Here is a 14,687-nt window from a genome sequence, read left to right as displayed (position 1 = left end):
ATATTTTCCTTCTTAACTATTACAAAAATCAACGAATTTGAGTAACTTTTGCTTTTGTTTTATTTGTACCTTAAACATAACACTGAACAATCAATTATGTGCCACCCCACCTTCCTTCATCTGCAAAAAAACTAATCAAAAGACATATGTACAAGGCTAAAAAAATTCAGCAACACTTACCATACTCAGGCTAAAAGAATTAAGCAACACTTACCATACTCTTTTTATATTCACTGTTAACTTTTAGCTCATGTGACAGACTTTCCACCTGCTCAACAGTTTCAAGTGGGGATGGAAGAATGTCTTCCAGGATTGGTATATCTCCATGTGTTTTTGACATATGGGTTTCCGTCATTTTGACAATATTCAGGATATCCCCTGATAAAAATGTCAATTTTGATAATTCCTTCATTATGTATTCCATTTTTTCTGTTACTGCAAAAAAAAAGGCTTACTAGAACAAGCATTTAGTGTTGCATATATATGATATATGTATTGATCCTTAGTGGATCCTATTTTAGTGACAGACACATTGGTGTCAGGTCACTGTCAAATGGGCTACTGTCATGTAGCCTTCAATTATGTAACCTCTCCCATTCTATGATAGGGGTGACACAGGGCAGCATCCTTAGACCCCCTCCTATTTGTTATATACATCAATGATCTGCTTTATGTATCTAACATGATTAAACCTGTATTGTTTGATGATACTACCATCATCTACTTAGTTGCTTTACAAGAATGTAAAATTTCAAGTCTGTACTCTCCCTCAATGTATTTTCTTGTATGTATAACAAAAAATAATCAACACATAATAAATCGGTACTTACTAGATTTTTCGAAAGGAGAGCTTTCAGTTCTGTCTTGTCTTGGAGTTTGAGGGGAAGGTTTTGTACTCGGCCTGTAGATAGACTTGTTGGTCCCACAAGATTCTGTCAGGGGTGGAAGCGTATTAGCATTGTATAGAAAATATTTACAAAATAGTTTTAAATACAAAATAGTTCTGTCCAGTTCTGTCTTGTTCTGTTAAAAAGAAAACCATCATTCAAAAAGAAATAAAATGTTTTCAATTAAATTAAATTACCTGATTCCTGTATCATATTATTTTGATGTTCATCTAGAGTCAGCTTACACTCGGCAGTCTTTCGGGGCATGGAAACAGTTACTTTTCTTGGTGGTGAATCTTCACTGTCTGAAACAAAAACGTTTAATGCATTCAGAAAAGCTATTAACATATATCTATATATATATTTTAATATATTACCTAGCAAAATATATTACCTAGTAAATAAGATTATTTGTTCCATTAAGCCAATCATGTTTCATTTTTTTAACAATTATTTTCAATAACTCTAAACATTCATTCCTACATACCTCCATCCACATCATTTGGTATTCTTCTGTATTTTACTGCCCTATGGTGATAACTTGTGTCTGTGTCACTTTCCATATTTGACGTTTCTTCTGCCTTTTTAAGGTGTTTTAGGGCAAGTTCCCAAGTACCTATAATAAAAATTAGAGTATATATAATTCATTATTACGAAACTTTGTATAACATCAAAACATTGAGAAATTTTTGATTTAACCATATGAATCAATGCTTGTATTTAATTACTATCAATGGAATAAATCTTGCTGATGTTGAAACGTCTCCATTTTGATGGGTCTGGTATTTCTCCTCTTTTGGCTTTCGATGATTGGTTTTCACGTGGCCAATAGCCCACGTTTGATCCCTGGAAAGGGGACATATATTTGTAAATATATGTATATGTAAATGTATGTCTCATAAATCGAGGCCCCACTGTATTTCATATATTATATACATATATATCTCTAAATCTATCAACATATATCATATACACATATTTTAAATACTAATGTTTTAATTTTGCAAATAAACAATATATATATATATTGACTTACATCAGATGCACTAAACATCCATTTGATATGGATGATTGACAATTCTCCTTCTTCATCTTCCACAACGATGTATTTATTTTCAGATTCAGCCATCTACAAATTTAAACTGATTAGGGACATTTTCTGCAGCACATTATCAGTGTCTAAGAAAATAAGCAGTCACTAATTTTATATAGTACTAAACAACAATGTTAACCTTAATTCTAATATGTTATGATGGTGAACAATACTTTTTACTAAAGTTAAAAGTTTGCAATGTAAGCAAAGAGTATTCCTACAGCTTGCACAAGAATCAAAAACAATCACAAGAAACTTACTAGTCATAAATCATGTAGTATTGACAAGAAGATATAAGTACTTTCTGTTTTCTTGATTAACATTCCTCTGGTTGATGTGTTAATCCTATACACTTTTTTTAAAAAGTCCTTACGTGGATTAACATTGAAGGCCCCAAATATTCTTGAATCACAAGGACTAGTAAATATTGGGCTTTGAAAAGGATATACCCTAACAATGAAGTAATTTTCTTCACTTCTTCGGCTGTGTACAGTCCTTAACACTTCACAGCAATTATATCCAGGTAACGAATATACATTGTTAGGAAATTTATGAGAAATTTTATTATCTGGAGATGTTTTATAAATCATGGTATTTTCAGCCTCCTTTATTCTTTTTGTAATTTGGACAATTGGATTTTTACTTGATCTGACCATCTTTTTCAGCTGATGCAAATAATTTTCAAATGGAAAAGCTGAACAACTGTCAAGAGTACCATGTTCCTCAGCATCTGCTGTTAGGTGAATCAAACTGTGAACATTGTAGACTAGAAAATCTTTCCCATACAGATCACCACACCTTGATACAAAATTCAGCAAAAGGTCATGAGCATATTTGCCGTATTTTAAGGACATACATGTGGGCGAAACAAGAAAACTTATACCAACACTGAGAGTAAGGAAATGATCATACATCTCTTGGGGTAGAATACCTTTCAATACAAGCTTTCCTGTGTAGAGAAGAAACTGTCTGTATTCAGTTGCCTTCCATCTGTCAATTTCTTCCAAACCTCGTGGTTTACGTGCAAAAATATTGGGCACAAAATCTTTTATGCTCACCAATCTAGCACTAATTTCAGAAATCTGGCGGCTACATAATTTAAATGTGTTTTTCCGTATCCAGGTGACAAGAAGTCGCTTCATAACACCAAGGCACACCTGGTGCATATAGTCAATGGGAAACGCTGCAATTAAGTCTATGTTCAAGTCACAGAATGGTGATTTACCATGATGATGTTGCGAGTTAGATTGATTACGGAAGCGTGTGTCTGTTCTAATGGTTAAATTTGTTACTTCTGGATATGTCATTTTCCCCATCCAAGTACCTTTCTGTTCACATTTGTCACAGCCATAATAACCTGAAAACAGTTTTATGGACTTCACCATAGCCTTAGCAGGTGCATCACAAATTACACATTGTAATTTTATGTTGATAGTTCTGTTACCATACTGAATCCCATGCAACAAAAGGTCATCCATATCAGATATAAAATCATATAAGAAATTTAAATCACTTGGCTTAGAACGTCCATACATGAGGACAACTGGAAAGACTTTCAAAGGTGTAATATTCATTACTGCACAGAGAACTGGCCACAAAGCATCATTTTTGCTTCTAAATATAGGAAGGCCATCAATGTTACATGACAATAATAATTGTCTCAGTCCTTTTATAGTTGCTTTTGGATATCTACTTATGTTTTTTAACAGTTCCTCTTTTAACCCAAAGTAGACATATTTCATTCCAGATTTTTGCTGAGTTTCTATGTACCTTTCAGAACTGATTAGTGTCCGAGCTGTTTTTGGTAAGTAGTCAATTCCCATTTGCCTCAAAATTTTTAATAATTCATCAACAGCATTGTGTGTAACACCATTCTTGTTTACCCACTGAATTAATAAATTCTGTGGGTAAACAAGTGAATGATGATTATCATGGTCATCATTCTCCTCCTCACTTTGAGAATTAGATAATACATCATGAATATCAGTAAGATTCATGTGTAAATCATCAATTTCAGAGCCTAATCCATACTCTTGATTTGACTCGGCTTCAAAAGAACTAATGTCATTGTCTGACGACTCAATCTCTGAACTTGATGCTGCCTCAGTAAGATTAATGGGTTCACTAGTGTGTACAGCTGTATTTGGATGCATTTTGTGTATACGTTTTAGCCTTCTTGATACTTGCATCCATCTGTTGTTGTATTGGAGTCGCTTTTTTCGCTTATACTCGTACATTCTGTTAAAGAGTGTCAAATTTCTACATTAGACTACCATATTACCTATATTATTGTTAATAATGTATTGACAGATGCAATATGTATTAAAATTCTAAAAATAAGTCATTCATTATATACAATGTGTGATAATTAAAGCTGGTGCATATAACATCCTTGTCAGGCACATGCAAAAGTGAACACTTCCAGAATTGGAGACATGCAGAAATGTAACATATGGAAATAGAGGCATGCCAAAACAAAGACATGCATAAATTCAAATTCTTATCGAAATAATTTCTAGTGATTATTATATAAATTATTCCATCAGTACTAGATCAAATATTCAATACCATCCTCCCATTGGAAAGAGTAATCATGTCCTGTTGGACATTAATTATATGTTGAGATATAATCTAAAAGAAAATAGGGACATTGAAATTGTTGTTAAACTCTATTTCAATAAAGGACACTATAGGGAACCTAGAACCCTGTATTACAAGTGTAAGTGATAATTTTGGAAAATTTAATTAAAGCTAATTGTGTTGGACACCTGGAGATATGGTGCCCATATCTAAAGAATCACATCAACTGGTAAAGGTATAGACTTGCCAATAAGTGGCTCCCAGGTTAGAGGCATAAAATGCCAAAACTAGATGGTAGAATAAAAAGAAGATATTGTAAAAGGTAACCAAACAAAGATGCCACAGAAATATTAGAAAATTAACTTTCGCAAGCAGCGTGGTAGACATGGTTGGAACAAGTTAGGTGAGAGGGTGGTGGAGGCCAAAACCATAATCATAATCATCTGTATCAAACCTTATTACAGGTAAAACCAGTAGGCAGTCTACTGTATTTTATCAAACCGTTATTAGTATAATAGATCTCGTAATAATTTTGCAAAAATAATGGCATTTACTATTTTTAAAAGATTATTAGCAAATTTACAGAAATGGTGCATTCGGAAGACAAAACCAATTTTTCACTTTTGACAATTGAGCACCTGCTACATCCAGATTCTAGGGAGGAAAGGAAGGACGATCTTACTGGATCCCATAGCCTCTCCGAGGCACAAACCAGGCTTTTACATAACCCCCCCCCCCCCCTGCACCCGAGCTTTTTAAAATAGTAAATGCCACTATTTTTGCAAAATTATTACGAGATCTATTATTCTAGAGAATAATGCATATAAATGCATATATGCATATAAATACAAAAGTAAATGTAAATAATTTTACCTTGCACCTAGATCCACCAAGCCTGTATGGCGCGCGTTTCAGTACTTCGGAAATCTAGAACTATCTTGAATCTCTAATCTGCAATGAAACAATACATATTATTGCACTTACCAAAACATGGATGAATGTAGAAAATACAGAACTATTAGCTGAATATCAAATAAATGGATTTAATCTATTTCACACAGATAGATATATTAGATATTATATTATATTCCTTTCCTCCCTAGAATCTGGATGTAGCAGGTGCTCAATTGTCAAAAGTGAAAAATTTGGTTTATTTAACATACACGCCATAGACCGGCTTGGGAAAAAAAGTTCGTAAAACCCAGGGGCCATAGACCGGCTTGGGAAAAAAAGTTCGTAAAACCCAGGGGCCATAGACCGGCTATGAAAGAAAATTTGAGAAAACCCTGGGGCCATAGAACGGCTATTTAATCCCCTTGAACGGACCTGTGCATGGACCACTGAGGCATAAAAAAAAACACGGGCCATAGACCGGCTTTGGGAAAAAGAAGTTCGTAAAACCCTGGGGCCATAGAACGGCTATTTAATCCCCTTGAACGGACATGTGCATGGACCACTGAGGCATCGAAAAAAAACATGGGCCATAGACCGGCTTGGGAAAAAAAGCTAGGTTAGGCTAGGTAAAAAAGAAAGGAGCTAGGTTAGACTATGTATGTTTAAATCTCTGATTTAAACAGAACCAGTGTTCAGTCAAATAACTGAATTTATCAAATCTTATCCTTGTATAATATACAAGCTGATGTGAGATCCCTGTCTACAGGTGGACTGGAACTTCTATCAACTAATCCATACATCAAACCTGTCCCTTACAGCCCACAATCTATCATTAGGAAAACCATGTGAGAAATCTTTAAGGAATTCTGATAAAGAAAGAGATCTAGGGGTGGTTCTAAATAGAAAACTATCACCTGAGGACCACATAAAGAACATTGTGTGAGGAGCCTATGCCATGCATTCCAACTTCAATAGCATGTTGTGGGGTGCCGATATTGTGTGCCATCACATGTAAACCAATCAAGCCCACAAATACGTCAACATGGACCAGCATTACACCGTCTAACATACTCTGTCAGATGTAACAACTAAATTTGTGAATTCAAGACCTAATCTATTGCATAACACAGTGTTAGTACGAGAAAAACATTACTTACATTCGAAGCCGTGTTTTAAAATGGCGCGGACCTTGGTCTACTGACGCTCCACACTGTGTGTTCGTTTGCGTATGATGAACGTGTGACAATTTACTACAACAATTATTTAATTATTCTTATTCTTTATTTTACTATTTTTAGGGTACATGAAATTTCCAAATTATTTGCACACAATAATATAATTGCATTGTCATAACCTTTATATATTACGGAAAATACGATGACATGAACGAAGTCAAAGTGAAGTTGAAGTCAAAGTCATTCGCCGAACGTATTAGTCATTTTTTTTCTCCCAAACGATAAGGGATAACAAATCCACAGAGCATATAAGTGTAGAGTAAAGTCAATTTTATTCAGGAAAGTACATACATAGTTGATTTACAAACATAATGTTGGATTTATAGATAGAGCTAGTGCATACAATACCTAAAGCCAATATAGTAGGCATATAGCATTTCAGGCAACCGGGCAGTATATATGGACCCCTTACTCAAATCTCTGAATATGTTAGATATTAAGTCCCTGCACATACTCTCATGTGTATTTTATATATATAAAACGCTGCACTGTAATGTCAATCCTGACCCTAAAAGCTTCCTAGAAGGTTGTAACAGATCCCATGAGCACCACACCAGAAACAAATACCTGTAGGTGTGTACTGATGGTGCCTTATAGTGTGTACTCGTACCTTATGGTGTGTACTGGGGCCTTATGGTGTATACTGGTGCTTTATGGTGTGTACTGGTGCCTTATGGTGTGTTCTAGTGCCTTATGGTGCGTACTGGTGCCGTATGGAGTGTACTGGTGCCTTATGGTGTGTACTGGTGCATTATTGTGTGTACTGGTGCCTTATTGTGTACTGGTGCCTTATGGTGTGTACTGGTGCATTATGGTGTGTACTGGTGCATTATGGTGTGTACTGGTGCATTATGGTGTGTACTGGTGCCTTATGGTGTGTGTTCTGGTGCCTTATGGTGTGTACTGGTGCATTATGGTGTGTATAATGCACACTTTAGTGCGCGCGGCACTAGCTGGAAAAACAATCGGGTTGTGCTCAAGCGTAAACACAAAAAAGTTTATAATCTTTTCACGCTGCTAACCTCAATTCTCGAGCTACGTTTTTCATTTTGGTATCAATGCGTTGGCAATAAAATTCTCTACAAGATCATATGCATAAAATGTCACCGAAGCATTTGGTATCCCACCACGAAGTAAATAAACACGAAGATGACTCGCCGTGACAACCAAACAGGAAGTAAATGTTCATACTCTTTCGTTTGTTGCCAGCCTCACAGTCATCCTACAGCGCTCATTTTGATATCACTGAACTCACAATAAAATTCCCCACCCAGACATATGCCTATCAATGTCTAATTATGGTATCGGGTGACCCGCACGAGTGTGGGAACTGGGCGAAGCATTAGCCGTGATTTCAGCAGGGACGACACTGGTGTGATGCAGGGCTTTGAATGTTTATACTGATTTCACTGTCCTGACATTATTTCTGGAGCTACGTATTTCATTTTATAGCAATGTGTTCGCAATAGAAAGTTCTATAAGAACATGGGTAGAGTTGGCCAACACAGCGTCAAATAAATTTGCGGCGAATAAAATCTTACGCGTGTTTGTACCCGTGAGCGTCAAAAGTTTTTACTTTGCTCATGTTTTTCAAGTTTATACTTGTTTCACACCGTTTTTTTTTGTATAGTGTTCGGAATAAAATTCCCTACACAGACATATGCATATCAAATACAATTCCTTGGAATTCACAGCTGTAGAGATGACGGAAAAACACACAACCGGAACCCGCTCTTGACACTCCAACTCACACCCGCAACACCCACAAAAAAAGTTTCTCTTGTTTCATGTATACTTACTTTAGTTTTCGTGCTACAGTTCTCATTTAGGTATCAAAATATTCCTAAGAAAATAGACTACAATACTGAAACAATCTAAGACAATTATGTGTACTTACCAAAGCAAAGACGATTGTAGTAAAATAAGTTGAGCATTTTATCTCCACTCCACCTCCTTCAGGTACTGATTCCTGAAGTTGCTCAACAGATGTTCCTAGGTGGAGTGAAGCTGATGTAGGTGGTTATTTCTTGTCCACCCAATACACCCTTTTCCTGTGATAAGTGGTGTAACAAGGTATGACGCAAAGTGGAACATCGCATGTCTTGCACGCTATACCAGTTTCCTTCCTGATACCCGACTTTGAACACACTTCACACCTGCGACGTTTGGGGATTTTTACCAGCTCATGTTTCAATTTATAGTTCAGGCGAGTCTCTGCTATAACAACACGTCGCTGTTGTCTCTTGGTTGGCAATAAACTACTGTCTGAATCGTCGCTCTCACTATTGTTTTCAAACACTAATGTGGAATATGAATTATCTTCATCAGATTCAGCTTCAGCACTAGGTGTAGACGTGAAGAGAGGGCGCCTCACACCCGACGGGCCAGGTGTTGACGGGTCAGCAGCAGGATACACAGGACCAGTGTCATGATTTATGTCTGGAGCATGAACTAGATGTGGAGATGGTGTAGTTGTTGCAGGCCACTCTGCCTTGTCAAATTTCAATAAAGACCAAATAGCAACTTCATGGAACTAGAGCAGAGTTAGTTTCCTTCGATCATCTGTGTTGGCCTTGTACAATGCATGTACAATGCATTGAGTAAAGACCAAATAGCAACTTCATGGAACTAGAGCAGAGTTAGTTTCCTTCGATCATCTGTGTTGGCCTTGTACAATGCAACCACAAGTTGACATTGAATGTGAATTAACAATGAGACAAGTAAGATTTATACTAATACATTTATACTAACTCTGTTGAGCGTTGACCATTTATACATCAAATCTGTTGATGTGAGCACTTTAGTTTAGTCTGCCGTTTAAAGAAAAAAAGAGCATATCAATGGTATATCACAGAAAACGAATTTATCATAAACTCATGTATTTGTCTTATCATATTGAACTGCATTCATATTTTTAATATATAACAATATGAATATACAAATTTCTGTAAATCCCCTACCTTGTTGGAATCTGTGGAAATGAATGAGCAAATGTGCTGGCTGAAGGCGCTGAAGGAAACCACATTGGTTTCATTTTGGATACAAATGTCCATGGAAATTCAAAATGGAAACTAATTATATAGTTGAACCTGCAGAGACGAGTTTAAGAATCTGTGTTGAGAGTGATGGACACAGCCTTCACAATTATACTTCAGAGAATGTAAACATCTAAGAGTCATTAGAAATATGTGTAGAATAATAAACCCTACATTGTTTGAGTTAGGGAAAACACCATTTGTGATATATAGATACTATAGCTGTTCCTAAAGATTCACCCTTTTTTGCACCAGCAAGATAACATATAAGATTTTAAGAGTTGACGAATGTTAATATTCTTGTTTGATAAACTGTGAACTTGAGACATAGTTAATAAGAACATATTAACACAACAAAATGTTTTCATAATCTTTAACACCACTTTCCAGCAACTTATATAATTTATATAAATTATTTTAGAGAATAATACATAAATTATATATTTAAACATGATATAGTGTTTAGTGGAATGTATAAGGAGTCAAATTGTGTTAAAAAGAGCAATTTTTAGAAAATTTGGAAAAATACTTTTTTCTGTTCAAATTATAACTAAATGGATTTTAAAGGTTTCACTCAGCCAATATATATCATTCACAATTTATTAATGAATTTTACAAAAAAACACCATAAATTTTATATTTAAACATGTAAAAACTATTTGTTTTACATTTGGAAGAAAATAATTGTAGAAAAACAATTTATAATTAAACCTTTGTGTTTGGATTTTTTGAGTAAAAGTTTCTCAAAGGCTTTCCTGCACCATTCTCAATGCAAATCATTCCCACACCTATGGGAAGAGATAGGCGAACGTTGTGTAGATGATTTGTGTTTGCTGGGCGGGTGGTGGAGCGGGTTAAGGCGTACCTGTTATGCCAGTTGCTGGAAGGCTTCTGTGCTGGCTAGGGTTCGAGTCTCCTGGTGGGAAAGTGTTCTAAAGTTCTATACTTCACTCTCGTGTTTAGGAGAGTTGTGCCTTAAGCATAGACACTGTGTCTTCCCATATTAACAGGGACTTGATGAAATTAACGTCTAAATGACCCCTCACTTGCTCTAGTGCTCTTGGGAGGTGGTGATCTTTGGTGTATTTAAATACTCCGAAATTACCATCTCTTTTAAGGGTCTGAGCGGGTGGTGGAGCGGGTTAAGGCGTACCTGTTATGCCAGTTGCTGGAAGGCTTCTGTGCTGGCTAGGGTTCGAGTCTCCTGGTGGGAAAGTGTTCTAAAGTTCTATACTTCACTCTCGTGTTTAGGAGAGTTGTGCCTTATATATATATATATATATATATATATATACGCACGACCCAGCAGCAAGGAATCAAGCCTTCACGATAAAATATCGCCAGGATCTGATTCGTGATCAGATATACAAGGCAGAAAATGAAATCAAAGACAACAAAACACAACTACTTCATGCTACAAACGAATGGAGAAATAGCAACATCGACGAAAGTCTCCGTACCCGCATTGAACAACACCTCGACATCCTCACAGACCGACATCACATCAGCACTGAAACAAGGATTATCAAGAAACTAACAACGTTATATGGAGGACCTATGGCAATTCCACGACCGAGAGATGGCTTCCTGAACCTTGCAGGAATTAACCTCACTGAGGACCAAGTCACTCTCCAAAATCTGGGTATAAACTGTCACGTTATGTCCAGACCGAGTGAGATGGCCCGGAAAGTGGTGTTGGAAATTCTGTTGGACGACATATTCGACCTCGAGACATAAAAGAAGGTCACTACCAAAGATACCTTACAAGCAGAACTTATTGCGGAAGGAGGAAAGAATCGAGGCAACTACAGAAGCACCATACTGTCCCCCGAGCTCAAAGCGGCAGCTAAAAGCCTTCGTGAGAACAAGGAGATAGTTGTCAGGAGAGGTGACAAGTCGCCAATATACGTCATTCTTAAAAAAGACGAATATCTGGCGAAAATGAACCTCATACTCTCTGACCAAACTAAATTCCAAAGGGTAACGAAGGACACTACAGCCGAATTGAAAGCAAAGGTCAACAAACTGATTGAAACCGTGAATGCCAAGAAATCCGGACTCCACCTGCCAAAGATTATTGGGGAATATAAACCTGGATATGTGTATGGAAATGTCAAGACACACAAGCCTGGAAACCCACTTCGGCCAATCATCAGCCAGATACCCACACCCACGTACAGACTGGCGAAGACTTATTCATTGAAAAAACACACAAAAAAGTTAAATCTCCCTTTCTATTTGGGCTGCAGTACTGGGGCTTGGAACAGTTGCAGCTCTTTTCCTATTCAACTAGTCACAAAATATTGGTTGACATTGAACAACTTTTAGTAGACCTTGCGTCTACTAAACCTTTAGTAGAACTTTAGACCTTGCGCCTTCAGCCTGAGGTCTCCAAAGGAATTTGTTGACTTACTGCGGGGCACACGGGCCACAGGGATAAGAGCCTCGTTGGACGTAGAATCACTGTTTACCAACCTACCTGTGGACGAGACAATCGGGATGATAGCCGACAGAGTGTATCGTGATCCGGCCTGCACTCCTCTTGACATACCAGAAAACATTCTAAGGAAACTACTCCAAGCTTGTACTAAAGAGGCACCCTTCTTGAGCCCGTATGGGCACATGTATAAGCAAGTAGATGGGGTTGCCATGGGTTCTCCCTTAGGTGTCCTGTTTGCAAACTTCTACATGGGTACCATCGAGCAAAAAGTCTTAGTCGAAATGAACTTGAAACTGGCCATATACTGCAGGTATGTTGATGACATTTTTACACAGGTACCTGATGTCAGACATCTGCAGGAGCTGAAGGAGGCATTTGAGCAGAGTTCCGTGCTGCGTTTCACTTACGAGATAGAAAAGGATGGGAAGCTGCCCTTTCTAGATGTAACAGTCATGGAAAAGAGCGGAGGTTTCCACACTGCAGTCTACACTAAGGAAACGAACATAGGAATGTGCCTAAATGCCAACAGCGACTGCCCAGACAGGTACAAGAGGAGTGTTGTTAACGCTTATGTCGACCGTGCTCTCAGCCACAGCTCAGAATGGAAACAAGTCGACGAAGAACTCTGTAGGGTAAGTGTTATAATATAAATATAAATGGTGTGGTGCTATGGGGAAACTGGTACTATTAAGGGGTAAGGGTAGTTAGAAGACAGAGTTATCAAATATGGGAGAGCTAAAAGGCCCGGCCCCCAAAATAAACTATCCACAGTAATAATAATAACTTGCTACTAGACTATGTCAGTCTAAGGGTTGATCAATGCACTCCCACACAGGAAGAAGAGATACTCTGTTCTAAGGTACTTATTTATTAACCCCTTAACAGCCCCCCATATACATTCACACCAAAAACCATAACAATAATAGCTTTACCACACTACCTTACGTTAAAAGCCTTGGTCCACATAAACAGGATACAAGGTTTTACCCTGAACACAAGCTAGGGTAAAGCTCTACTGTTGAATAACTTGAAGTTAGAGTCAGCTTAGGGTAGGGGACCACGTGGTTCCAATGGGACCCCCTTTAGAATACTAGTAATATAAACCCTAAAAACACCTACTATACACAAAGTATACTACTAAACACATAGGACATGAGTATGCCTGACATGCATAATACTGTGCTCAATATACTTATCTTGAACAAGACACAGAAATAAGGAAACGAAGAGGAAGGATAGGAGGGAGTTCCTTTCACCACAGCCAGCAACCAGAGAAGACCGCTTCAGTCCAGATCAGCCTCCCGCCAGCTATCTCGTTGCCGGCAGACTGCTCAACTAATCGTACCGCAGCCCTATACCAAGTTTACTCAGGTTTACTTTACAAATGATTAGAGTATTATTAAACATAGTTGGAGCCTATGTTATTATTTAATAATCAACCCCCAGCTCAGTCTTTAAATGCTCTTTGAGAAACAAGAATAGTCTTACGTCTGGCAGGGAAGATACAAACAATTGCCGCTCGTGATGCACTCAACTGTACGATAAGAAAGTTTAATAGCTCAATTTTGACCTCTGGTTTCCACTGAAGAACCCAGGGTCGTAACACTCCTCCCCCCTTCAGAGAAAAAAAAATGTGACTACTAGAATAGTAGTCATATTTTTTTTTTGTAAGAGTATACAGAGAATAAAAAGAAAAAATATATGACAAAAACAAAAAATCAATCAAAAACAACAATTTCTCTGCAAGAAAAATACAAAGGAGTTCTCTGAAAGAAAAAAAAACATACACAAAAAAAAACAAAAAAGACAGGGAAGTAAATAAATTGGACACGGAATATTTAATGTCACAGGAGAACCTAAAAAAAAAAAAAAATTAAATAAAGCATGACAGTTGGTAAATGGCTTCCTGTGGTTCAGATGAATGTTATTCAGGCAACCGGGACAGAGCGTCGGCTATCACGTTGAGTCGGCCCGGTAGGTGGGTAATGGAAAGATTGAAGTCCTGTAGGTACAACGCCCACCTGAGGATGCGTTTATTCTTACCCTTCATCTGAGTCAGGACGACTAGTGGGTTATGGTCCGTGTACACTTCCACTATATTACCTGTGAGGTAAACTTCGAACTTTTTACATGTTAACACTAGCGCCAACACCTCTTTCTACCACTGAATAATTGCGTTGCGCCTTGTCAAATTTCACAGAGTAATAATATACTGGGTGTTCCACTTGATCATCCCTAGTTTGCAACAACACTGCACCAGCACCCGAGTCAGACGCATCAACATGAATTTTAAATGGTCAGTCGAACCTTGGACTAGCAAGCACTGGGGCGGAAGCTAAGATCAATTTCAAATTTTTAAATGCCTCTGCACAGTCTGATGACCACTTAAATTTAACGGCTTTCTGCAACAAGTCTGTGAGAGGAGTGGCAACACTGGAAAAGTTCTGACAAAAGCGTCGATAGTATGCACACATACCGATAAATCTTTGAACGTCCTTTTTGGACTTTAGTACTAGATACTCC

At 37.5% G+C, this 14,687-nt stretch overlaps 1 protein-coding gene across 1 annotated transcript; it reads right to left on the bottom strand.

The window, feature by feature from the left end:
* Window positions 1–1,070: 1,070 nt before the first annotated feature.
* LOC138350572 (uncharacterized) lies at window positions 1,071–2,517 on the bottom strand. The gene is made up of 5 exons (XM_069301589.1): window positions 2,241–2,517; window positions 1,924–2,016; window positions 1,616–1,733; window positions 1,375–1,503; window positions 1,071–1,192 (listed from the first exon to the last, which is right to left on the bottom strand). The coding sequence occupies exons 2-5, from the start codon at window positions 2,014–2,016 to the stop codon at window positions 1,071–1,073; spliced, it is 462 nt and encodes a 153-aa protein (XP_069157690.1). The 5' UTR covers window positions 2,241–2,517.
* Between the last annotated feature and the right edge of the window lie 12,170 nt (window positions 2,518–14,687).

This window comes from Procambarus clarkii, chromosome 46 (assembly GCF_040958095.1).
Source record: "Procambarus clarkii isolate CNS0578487 chromosome 46, FALCON_Pclarkii_2.0, whole genome shotgun sequence".
Lineage (NCBI taxonomy): Eukaryota > Metazoa > Arthropoda > Malacostraca > Decapoda > Cambaridae > Procambarus > Procambarus clarkii.
The sequence above is the reverse complement of the archived record's forward strand: the minus strand, read 5'-3'. Positions and strand labels throughout refer to the sequence as shown.